Raw genomic sequence first — 12597 nt, forward strand, 5'->3', positions numbered from 1 at the left:
CCACATGCAGAAAGAGACTCAAGGGGGACGTCTGGCGCGACCAAGGTCTTAGAGTGTCACAGGTGGAACCAGAACACAACCTTCTGGTTCTTGGCTTAGTGTTCTTCCCACTTTTTTCGAAATCTAATTATATGCCTTTTTCAACATGTCTCTAGCTTCCTGGAAATCTATAACGAACGAGTGAGGGATCTGCTGAAGCAGTCTGACCACAAGAAGTCCTATACCCTTCGGGTCAGGGAGCACCCAGAGATGGGGCCCTACGTACAAGGTGAGCCACTGTGGTCCTCGGGGTCTGAGACCAAAGTGAAGCCTGGGAAGCTCTCCTCATGGTCACTGATTCACTCAACAAATGTATAACAAATACTCACTATGTGCCAGCTACTGTATGGGATGCTGGGTATGTACTGATAAATAGAAAAGACAGTCCTGCCCTCCCAGGCAAGCTTACACTCTAGTGGGGTGAGTCAGAAAACAAGCGCTTAATTACAGTTGTGATAAAGGCTAATAAAAAAAAAAAGATACAGTGTTGGCAAAGAACGCTGGGTGTTGTAGGTGAGCCATCTGTGTCAGGTGGTCAGGAAGAGCTTTCCTGAGGAGCTCACGTTTTAAGCTGCACCCTAAGGGGTTAGAGGAGCCGGTCTTGTGAAGCGTGGTGTACTAAGGACAAGAATGTTTCGGGTGGAGGAGCGGCATGGGCCAGAGCTTTGAGAGAAGGGCCTGGTGGTTTTAAGGGGAACAGTGTGTGTAAAGCATGGTGAGCCAAGGGGAAAGTGGTATGGGATAGGGTTGAGTCTGTGGTGCCGGATCCAGCTGGGCCAGGACTGATTCTCATGTCTTCCAGTCTCCTTTTTGGGGTGCTTTCTCTTCCATTGGTTGTGAGAGTCAGGGAGATGGGGAGATTCCATACATGGGACAGCGTCTATGCTGTTTCATTAAGCACTGGCATTTGGTATTTGGTACCACCTGTCTTACTCCAATAGGCTAGGTCTTGCTATTAAGTAGGAACAGTTGGGTTCTTTTGTGGGGGAAGCTTTTACTCTTTTAGGCCATTCATAATAAATAACATAACTTTTGTGCTCCTCTTCCCTCAGCAGTATGCTACTTAAATCCTGACAAGGAGAGGGACATTAAAGACCAAGAGCTGGTCTCTTCTCTGATCAGGCATGGCTAATGGATGACTCAGCTGTGCCAGTCACTAATACTGCTTTTCCCAGTGTCTTCTCCCAAATGTTCTATCATAATTGACAGCCTGGAAACAACAATGAAAATACTATTTACTTTGCTGGTAGCCAGTTGGCTTTTCCTCTGTAAAACTGTGGATTTACATTTCTGTGTAAAGCAATACTGTGAACACAGACCATGAATTTATGCAGTAGTGCCACAGTTTCTCATCTTTTTATTTATTTTTATGTTAATGTGTTTCTGTGTGTGGGTATGGGGGTAGGGAGAGTAACTAGAGGAGACCTCAGATGTAGTCCTAATGTCCTCATTGTACAGAAGATAAAATTAAGTCTGGAAGAAGCTAAGGGACCTTCCCAAAATCACATAGCTAGTTGGGGCAGGGTTGGAACTGGGAACCTTGTCTCGACCTGGAAGCAAAGAATGGGGCCGAATCCTGCACATGGAAGAGATCTATGATCATAGGTTCATTGATTGGCATAGTACCTGAAACCCAGAGAATTCATGCAAGGTCATACAGCTTGGGTTATATACCCAAGGTCTGCAGCAAGATCAAGACTAAAATCTCAGAGCTCTTTTGAATACCTTCATGGAGTGAACCCTTGTGGGGAGGGAGGATGATTGATAGGAAATAATTCTAAACCAGCAAGAAGTCTCTTAGGTCTTTGACAAAAATGTGTAGTATTTTTGTCATCAATTTAAAGTGTAATAATTTCCATTATGATTTCTTTTTTGAGCCATAAGTTGTTTAACAGTGTTTCTTACTTTTCAAACATTTGGAGATTTTCTAGTTCTACTTTTGTTATAGGTTATATCTCATTTAATAGAATTGCAGTCAGAGAATACACTCTGTATGCTTTTACTAAAAATACAGGTATAACAATTTGGTTTGTGGTCTAGCATATGGTTAATTATGTAAATTTTCCATGTGTGCTTAAAAAATAATATATATTATGCAGTAGTTGGGCATAGCATTTATGTGATACCATTTATCAGGTTTGCTACTTGGGTTGTTTAAATCTTCTAAAATCTTTTTTTTTTTCTTGTTTTGTGAGCTACTAAGAGAGATGAGTTAAAATTTCTTGCTATGACTATGGATGTCTTTCTGCTTTTAATTCTGTCAATTTTTGTTTGATATATTTTGAGGCTTTATTATTATGTTTATACAAAATTAGAATTGTTCAATCTTCCTGATGAATTGAACTCTTATCATTGTGAAGGATTCCTCTTTATCTCTAGTCATGCTTTTACCTTGAAGTCTACTCTACTTTGTCAGACATTACTATAACTACGCTAGCTTTCTTTTGGTTAGTGTTTGCATTTTATGTTTTTTATACTTTCAGTCTTTCTGTACCCATATATTTTACTATTTTTTTATTTTTTTTCTTTTAATAGACTTAATGTTTTTAGAGCAGTTTCAGGTTTACAGCAGAATTGAGAATAAAATACAGAGTTCCCACAAAGCCCTCCCCACCCACACACATATACTCCTCTACCCTCAACATCCCTCGTCAGTGCGGCATATTTGGTACAGTCTATGACAGCATGGACACATTATTATCAACCAAAGTCCATAGTTTACATTAGTGTTCCCGTATGTTTTAGATGTATTTTTTATAAAAATATTTATTTGGCTGTTCTTTGTCACAGTTTTGGTCTTTTAATTTGAGCATGTGGTCTGTTTATTTTTGGTGTAATTACTAATTTTATTTGGGTTTAAATCTGCTATTCCTTGTGTTTTCTCTTTACATTATCAGTTTTATGTTCCTTTTTTCCTACTTTCATATCTTTGGGGTTGATTAACTTAAAAATTATCCCATATTTCTTTCTCCTATGTTAGCTCACTATTTACACATTGTCTTACTATTATTTTAGTAATCACTTTAGAGATTACAAACAACATAGGTTATTGACTTATCAAAGTCTAATATTAGCTGGTATTAATTTTACTTCTTCCTAAATAATAAATTAAAATATTAATTTTACTTCTTCCTAAATAATAAAGTAAACTGAGAAGACTTGAACTTCATTTATCTCTTCTTATATGCGTTTTTGTGGCTCTAATTTTTTTTTCTAATTTTTAAAAATCTCCTGCCTTCTATCTGGAATTTTCCTTCAGCCTCAAAAATAATCTTTAGCGTTTCCTCTAGTGTGGGTTTGCTGTTTACAAATTCTCTTGGCTTTCGGTTGATTAAAAATATATTTATTCTTTATTCTTAAAGGAGAATTTCACTGAGTATAGAATTAAGTTGGTAGTTATTTTCTTTTAGCAATTAAAAGTTGTTCCACTATCTTTTGCCTTTCATTGTTTCTGTTGAAAAGTTGTCTCTCAGGAATTCTTGTAAGATTTTTATATTTGTCTTTGGTTTTTAACAGCTTACTATGAAGTACTTAAGGATAGATTTTTTTTTTTCCTATTGTGCCAGGCTTCTTGAATCCTTGATTTTATATTTTTAATCAGTTGTAAGCATTTCTTAGCCATTACTTCTAATATGATTTTTACCCTACTCTCTCTTTCTGGAAGTCCGATTACAGGTATGTTAGACCTGTCCTATATATTTTATGATTCTTACCCTTCCTTCTATATTTTTAATCTTTTGTCTCTCCATGATTTATTTTGGTTATGTGATTCTGACCTCTCTTCTGTTCACTAATTCTTTTTTTAGCTGTGTCTAACCTGCTGTTAAACTTATATATTGAGTTATTATTTTCACTTATACTACTTTTCATTTCCCAGATCTGAGTCTTTCATCATAATTTCCAGTTTTCTCTGAAATTTTGTCTTTTAGCCCCTTGAAAATAGTAAGCAGAGTTGCTTTTGAGTTACTGTAACTCTTATATCTGGATCTTTCATGGATCTCTTTCTATTGCCTATTATTTTTGCTGGTTTTCCTTAATGTTGCCTGGTCTACTTGTGTGTTTGGTTTGTCATAATTTTGTGCCAGACAGTATTTATTAAATTGTTTACAGAAAGAATTTGGAGGTCTAGAACAATGATAGCTTCCTGTACAGAAGACTTCTATTTATTTGTGCCTGGTCCTGCATACACTAGTGATCCAGAATCACCTCAGTCCAATTTATCAACTGAGAATGTTCAAAGCTGAGCTGCAATCCCTTCAAAGGCGGCTTACTTCCAATTCAGCCTTATTTCTATGTTTTACCCATTGGGTTTCCAACCCAAAGAGATAGGGTGCTATAGGCCCCACTCTGGGTGGGCTCTGGACTGCGATCTGTGTCCACCCAGACCTCTGAGGTTGTTAAGAGGCCTGCTGTCAACCACTTCCCCTCAAGATGTGGCAAATGCTTTCAGAGGAGAAATGTCCCCTGATGCTAGCTTCCATCCTGCCCCAATATATGGCCTGGCAATTTTTCACTATCTCGTCATCCTTCTGTGCCTTCAAGCTGGTATCTTTTATATTTTGTCCAGCTGTTTCTGATAGACTTTAGTGGAAGAGTTGGTTTTTATTATATAATTTGCCAGTACCAAAAGCAGAAGGTGTCCATCCTTGATTAAATTTTTAAAATTCTTTTTATTATAGAGAATTTTGAACGTATACAAAAATAGACTGTGATAACCATATGGGTTACAATAACCTATAACCCACTAATCTTTGGCAAATTCTGCCCTATCTACATTCCCGTCCACCTTCAGCCATTCTGTATTATTTTGAGGCAAATTCCAGATGTCACATCGATTCACCTATAAATATTTTGGTGTAGCCCTAAAAGATAAGGAATTTTTTTAATCAAAAAATCATAAATATTTAAAAATAATAAAACTATTATCACATTTAAATAATAGCAATTCCTTTCTTTTTTTAAAAAAATTTTTATTTATTATTTGCTTAGGGGAGAGGTAATTACATTTATTTATTTATTTACTTTTTTATTCTAATGGAGGTACTGGGGATTGAACCCAGGACCTTGTGCATGCTAAGCATGTGCTCTCCCACTTAGCAATACCCTCCTCCCTCTAATAGGAATTTCTTAATATAAAAAGTCCAATGTTCAAATTACTTTGCTAATTTTAAATGTAATTTATTCAGCACTGAGCTCATGGAGTTACTTTGTTCCTGAATCTCTAATATAGAGATTCTCTAGCACAGTTGTAAAAGTCTTTTTTGATTTGGTGAGTAACCGGCCATAAAGCTCCTCTTTACCTACCTAAAGTCTACCTAATCTACAGTGCCTGTGTTCAAGTCTCACTTTCTCCATGGAGCTTGCCCTGACCACCCCTCTGATCGCCTCAGCATTTATTATCTCTTCTCCTCCTGTGGCACTTGACCACATTATCTTGAATAATTTCTCATGATTGTAAACTGTGGGAGGATAGGGACATGTGTACTGTATGTTTTGTGTGTCAAACTGAGTCCGCCATTTTGTGGGGCACATAGCACCTGTCTAACTCAGGAATTTTGTGCAGGCCAAATGAGGTAATGTATCAGGACTTTGCTTATAACCTGTATAGCAAATTGTAAGGAACCATTATTGTTATTCTTTGCATTGTTAGTGGAACCACTACATGAATTCTAGATTATAACCTGTGTTCCCAGGACCGGTCACAGTGCCTGACAGTAGGCTTCCAATAAATATTGGTTGATTTAATTTATTATCTGAATGAGTTAAGTCATACCCTCATTCTTGTCTATCAACTAATATGAAATAGAATGATAAAGTTAATTACCTACAGAGAAAGGTTAAACTTTGCCAAACTTATTTAATTTATTTTTTCTTCTTCACAAATCTGATAGGTTTATCTCAACACGTAGTTACCAACTATAAGCAAGTAATTCAACTCTTGGAGGAGGGAATAGCAAACAGGTAACAGGTTTGTTTGTCACTATCAGTCATTCTTTCAGTCTCATTCTTCTTTGCTGTGTTCTCATCCCCCTTTGCAGTGTATACTTCTCTCTGCAGCTCTCCACATTCACAATCAGGAGGCCTGTCTCAGAAGAGTAACGTATCTCGGGTGAGGGCTAAGATTCAGTGCCCTTCTCACTAGTGCTGAAGCTGGAGTTTCTTCTGGGTGTAGTAATACTAGGCAGTGTGCCCAGAGAATTACTCTGTGCTTTGTCTTATAATACACTTCTACTGTTTTGGTCAAACAAAAGATTTTTGCCTGCATTGTCCTGTGCCTGAAAGAGATGATATAGTTTAATATATTTTATATATAGTTTAAAATGTTTCAGAAAACCATTTTTCTTCTAGTTTTACATACTGTTAAGATTCCCCCAAAATGAATGTTTTGAATCTGCCATGAAAAACTAAGTGCCATACGCCCTCCTAAAAGCTATTTTAAATTATGATAATATTCCATATTTGTAGTTACTGTTAAATACCCAGAATGTTATTAATAGATGCCTGAAAAAAATAGCCTTTTTTACTTGAAAAAAATATGGAGGAATTTAGAGTATTCTGTTTACCCTATTAATAGTAGGTCTCAGTTAATTGAACATAAAAGAAGAAATTTAAATGTAACATTCTACTTCTTGGGTTTCATGGAACTATCCTAGAGTCACTGCTTCTGGTCTTCACAGTACCCTGAGTTCCTTGATCCTTAAGTTTCAGGCTTCACCTTTCCTTTTTACCCCTGAATCATGGGGTAAAATCCTGTTGGTCTCCTGAATCATGAGACCAGCCTCTAGATTTTAACTCAGTTTTCTTCAATTCTGCGACTTCTCTGAGAACAGAAGTCAGTGAGTTGGTCTTAAACTGAAGCAAGTTGACTTAGTTTAGATGAAGGGAAGACTCTCCTGCCTTGAAGGGTTAATATTGGAATTAAATTTTTAAGGGAGACTATGAATTCCATCTGGCTTAAGCATGATATTGATGTAATTCAAGATCTCATTTTAAAGCCCTTTCTGGCACTATAAGATTAATACTCAGTGTTTAATCATGACTTACCTTCTCTGTCTTTTTGACTTCTTTTTTTTTTTAAATTAAAAAATTTTCTTGGCAGTGAGGGTACTTAGATTTATTTATTTATTTATGTGAAGGTGCTGGGGATTGAACCCAGGACCTCATGCATGCTAGCACTCTACCACTGAGCTACACCCTCCCCACTGCGGCTTCTTCTCCAACAAGCTCTCTGTGTCCACTTGTCTTACTTAAATAGGTCTGACTGGAGGATATTCTTCCAGGTTGATGTTTTATTATCACTTTTCCATCTCTGATTATTAACTTCAATTGCTTGAAAAAGTTCTAACTGTGGTTTAGTATAAAGCTACACTCACTTTTGTTCTCAGATAGCAGTACCTAGAGCATCGCTTCTGCCCTCTTTGGACCACTCTCCTGACTATAATGGGCTAAATATGTATGTTTTGTGATTCTCACTTGTGCACCTCAGCACTAACATTCCTTGTGTTCTCCGTGGATTCATAAGGGCCCACCATGCATAAACAATCCTCGTCCTAATTTTCTTCCCTTAAATACACAGAATCACAGCGGCAACCCATGTTCATGAGGCCAGCAGCAGATCCCATGCCATCTTCACTATCTATTATACGCAGGTTGGTTTCTTATATTTGCTTAGATTTCTTCCTTCACTTGCCCTATTTGACTTCTTTATTGTCTTCCCTTCTGCTTCTTTTTCTTTATTCCTACCCTTTCTTTTATAGGTCCTCTGATATGACTTAATATTATAAGTAGGACCTACACACAATCTACTAAGCTATTCACCCAGAAAAACACAGGCATTTCATAAAGACTAATCAAAGTATTTTCGACTTAAACTTTACTTTTAACATTTCAACATTTCAAAGTACTTTCATATCTATATGATCAGTCTGGGCATTTAAAGTGAAAAGCCAGATTGAAATGAAAATAAGCATTAAAATGAAAAAGTAGAAGATTCACTTCCATTATGATGGAGTGAGAAGTTTTACAAATCCTATCCCCAAAAAGCAAGTATAAATCTAGACAAAACTGTCAAAACAACCATTTCTCTGCTCTAGAAATAGACCAAAGGCATATAATAAACCAAAAAGTGTTTGTTCACAAGAACAGCTGAGTTGCAGGTGAGAACAGTGCAAATGTACGGTGTGTTCCCTTGGACTGCTCCCATCCCCACCCACGCCCCAATCTTTGTTAGTGAGGTAGTTTAGTCAGAGAAGGGAAAGTGGTGAAAACCAGCAGCTCTGTTGGTACCACTGCTAAGGGAGTTTACTTGATTTGGAGCATTGTCAGTTAAAATGGTGATCTTGGTGGCAAGTTAACAAGGAGATCGTTGGCTCCATTAGCCTGAAATTGTAGGTGTGTTTCAGGCAAGAAGTGAGCTGAAAGATTATCTGGGGATTTAACAGGGAGTTCTGGGAGATGATGACCATAGGGGCTTGATAAGATCTTCACATATCCTAGGTTGAACAGAATCTGTACACACATGCAACAGAGACTCAGTGGGCTCAATCCCCCCATACAGCGCTGACTGACAGAATCTGCAGATGTGGGCACACAAGAGGGCCCTGTGGCTAGTGAATGCTGGGGTAAACTTAAAATGGCCAGAACTTTTAGTGCATTCCTCAGCTCACACATAGATCCATCAACAGAGAATAAAAGTCCTGTTGGCTCAAGGTGTTTGATTGTGATTTCTGACCAATCCTTGGCTAAACCTTAAGCTATGCAGACACAGGATGGCCCTCTGGAAACCAAGTTAAAATTAAAAACAACTAAAGGAAAAAAACTAAACAGAGACCTCTTTGGCTGCATGTTGTAGAAGAGACAGATTTTAGAGATTTAGTCCAGGCAAGTTACCACACAAACAAAACAACAACCACTGCTACCTTCAAGAGGAAAAATCAGAATCCAGAGTTGTTAGAATGTTATCTAAAATGTCTAGTATTAGGCACATAAGGAAGTACAATCCATGCTTAGGAAAAAAGAAAAATCAGTCAATAGAAACTGACTCCAAGTGCTCCACATGTTGGATTTAGCATACAAAGACTTCCAAGCAGCTAATATAAATATGTTCAAATAATTAACCAAAAACATGATGTGACTCTAAGGAGTTTCAATGAAATGATAGAAATTATTTTAAAAGGAGGAATTCTGGAAATGTACAATAATGGAAATGAAAAATTCACTAATGGGACTCGAGATTTGAGATAGCAGGAGAATTAGTGAAGTTGAAGCTATACTAATAGAAATCATGCAATTTGAAGAAGAGTGAGTTAAAAAATGGAAGAAAAGTGAACAGCACTGCACAGACCCGTGGGACGTCAGGTGTGTCAACATAAGTGTAATGGGAATCCCAGAAAGAAAGAAGAGAAAATAGGCATAAGGAAAAATTGGAAAATAATGGCCAAAAACAATCACCAAATTTGTTGAAAAATCAGTGTACACTTTGTTCAAAAATTAACTCAGTCTGTATCATAGACAGTAATGTGAAACCTAAAACAATTAAATTTGTAGAAAATAACATGGGAAAACCTTTGTGACCTTGGATTAGGCGAAAGTTTTTTAGATATGGCACTAAAAACATAAAATGAACAAAAGAACAAATTGAAATTTGGAATTGGTCAAAATTTAAAACTTCTCTTTGAAAGACATTATTAAGAGAATAAAAATAAAAGCCACAGATAGGGAGAATGTATTTGTAAAACATGTATCAGATAAAGGACTTGATTTTAGAATATATACAGAACTCTCTAAACTCAATAATAATAAAACAACTCAAAAAATGAGCAGAAATTTTGGACTGATAACTAAAGAAAGTATACAGATGGCAATTAAGCACTTGAAAAGATACAAACATTAATTATTAGGGGAAGGCAAGTTTACACCAAATGAGCTATCACTACTACCCACCTTTTAAAATGGCTAAAATTAAAAAGAGTTATTATACTAACTATTGGGAAGATGTATAAGAACTGGAGTTTTTATAGACCATACTACTAGTGGGAATGTAAAATGGTACAACAACTTTGGAAAAGAATTTAACAGTTTCTTAAAAATTAAACTTATACCCACCGTATGATCTAGCCATTGCACTCCTAGGTATTTTAGCAAGAGAAAAGAAATCGTGTGTGCATAAAAAGACTTATACACAAATATTCATAGTGGCTTTATTTGTAATTACTCAATACTGGAAACAACCCAGATGTCCATCCAGAGGTAAATGGATAAACAAACCACTGTATATTCATACAGTGGAATACTAGTCAGCAGTAAAAATGAACTTGTGACACATGCCTCAACCTGGATGCATTCCAGAATAACTATGCACAGTGAAAGAAGCCAGTTATTGTATGATTCAATTTGTATGAAATATCCTGAGAAGACACATTTATAGAGATGGAACATTGGTGAGTGGTGGCCTGGCGTCGGAGGTAGGAATGGAGATTGATTGCAAACAGACTGAGAGAATTTGGAGAGTTATTGGAAATGTTTTAAAACTGGATTTTGGTGATAGATGCACAACATTAAAATAAAACAACAACAACAAAAACATTGGATTTAAAAAAAAAAAAAGGAAAAGTTGTTCTACTCTTGAGAACTGGAGGCCCCTGGATAGAACAGAGAGGCAGAGTCCTGCCCAGCAAGTTAATGTGCTGTGACTCAGATGAACAAGAGACAAACCCCCAGAGAGGCCTCCCCACCTGCTCTGGATCCCTACTGTTGAGAGTCAGAGCCTCCTGGAGGGGGAGGGGAGCATTTACCTGGTAAATTGTGCTCAGGAGAAATCTTGGGCATTTATCCACGTACTCTGTGGAAGTTTTACTTATATTTGTAATGAAGAAAGGACCCAGGGCTTACTGATTGTATCTGTTGGATATTAAGAACTCATCTGGTTCAGAGCACATTAGAATACAGATTTCTAGAGCGAGTTGGCTAAAAATCCAAATATCACCTTGGTTAGGAAGGTGTCGATGGGGAAAAGACAACACATTGTTCCAAATGACGAGCTTTAAATGTATTTTCTCCCTTAGGCAATCCTGGAGAACAACCTCCCCTCTGAAATTGCTAGCAAGATCAACCTTGTGGACCTAGCAGGCAGGTAATTAGGATTTCAAAGCCAAGGGGAATTACTCCCTTGACGGTGACCTCCTTCTTGCCCATTTTACAGGGCATAAACTTTTCCCAACCTCTTACACATTCCAGTCGTCCTGAGAAAATTACAAAAGAAAGGAATTGTTTGAATGCTAGGTTTAGAAATTATAGTTTTCTAGGGGCTGAAAAGTGCTTTGTCAGGGGTTCTCAATCATAGCTGCCCATTAAAATCAGCTGGACCTTTTAGAACTCCCAATGCCTAGGCTGTACTTCAGATGAAATAAATCGGATTATTAGTGGAGTCAGGGAGCGTGCAGGCAGCATAGAGCCAAGGTTGAAAAACAGTGCTCTGAGTTGAGGTGACTGAGTTAGCACGCCTTTTTCCTTTGATCTAATATTGATTTTATGCAGCTCTATACATGACTTAAAAAAAAAAACTTTAAAAATACTGTGACATTGGGGAGTAGGTACTGCCTTTTTAAGTTTTAGAAGGAAACATGAATTGTACTCATTTACATGTCCAAAAAGAAGCTCTCAGGAATAATGTGGTCAGAAAAAAGTATAAGATGAAATAAGGCAAACTTTCATATTTTAAAACTGCTAAATAATTAATATGGTACAGCACTCCCTTGAAAGCTTAAGTGCTTCCCGGAAGAAACTTTATCAGCCATCTAGAAGTGTGAATTTTTAATATTTCCCATTTACTTAAATAAGGAATTTGAAACCGTTAATGACACAGATACCATAAAGCCATTAATATGTGAAATTACAACAATAAAGAAAAGGGGAATTGTATATACCAAAAAGCTATCCTAGTATCATGACTGTAAATAAGTATCACATTTTGCTAAAAGTGCTTCGGCAGCCAAAATAAAAACAGAAATGTAATGAGTTATTTTTATTGCCTAAGAAGCAGAAGAAAGCCAATTCATTACAAGATGGTAACTTTTTCTGGAACTGAATTCTAAAAGGAATTTATCATGTGGGTCTTTCACATAATATGCAACATAATGGACAGTGTCTTTCAACAGCATTGTTAGGATAGCGTCTTATTTGCTTGTGTTTTTGTTTTCATCAACTGTGTTTTAGTGAAAGAGCAGATCCCAGTTACTGTAAGGACCGGATTACGGAAGGAGCCAATATCAACAAATCTCTTGTGACTCTGGGAATTGTCATCTCCACCTTAGGTATTTTGCTGGTAGCCTGGATTATCAGAGTTCGGGGGACACTTTGGAAAATAAATTCATATTTTTTTGTTTTGTCAAAGTGAGATAGTAAAAGGTTCTTTTTGATAAAGTTACCTTCTGGTTTGGGGCATGAAAAATTGATATTCATGGTTTTAGAATACAACATGACCATCACCCCAGCGACCTCATTTCAGAAATAAGGGTGACTAAGAGGTTGTATGGTTAAAAGATTTCATCTCTTGAGTCC

The 12597-nt window shown here is 36.9% G+C and overlaps 1 protein-coding gene across 5 annotated transcripts in view; it reads left to right on the forward strand.

Annotated features, from left to right (window-relative positions):
* The window catches only part of STARD9 (StAR related lipid transfer domain containing 9), a 108332-nt gene that overhangs the window by 54938 nt on the left and 40797 nt on the right, over positions 1-12597 (forward strand). For all 5 annotated transcript variants that reach the window (XM_074365967.1, XM_045524282.2, XM_074365970.1 and 2 more), the window contains 5 exons: positions 156-268; positions 5931-6000; positions 7616-7688; positions 11103-11170; positions 12253-12350. In XM_074365967.1, coding sequence (XP_074222068.1) covers positions 156-268; positions 5931-6000; positions 7616-7688; positions 11103-11170; positions 12253-12350 — 422 coding nt within the window. The remainder of the gene's footprint in view (positions 1-155; positions 269-5930; positions 6001-7615; positions 7689-11102; positions 11171-12252; positions 12351-12597) is intronic.

Source organism: Camelus bactrianus, chromosome 6 (genome assembly GCF_048773025.1).
Source record: "Camelus bactrianus isolate YW-2024 breed Bactrian camel chromosome 6, ASM4877302v1, whole genome shotgun sequence".
Lineage (NCBI taxonomy): Eukaryota > Metazoa > Chordata > Mammalia > Artiodactyla > Camelidae > Camelus > Camelus bactrianus.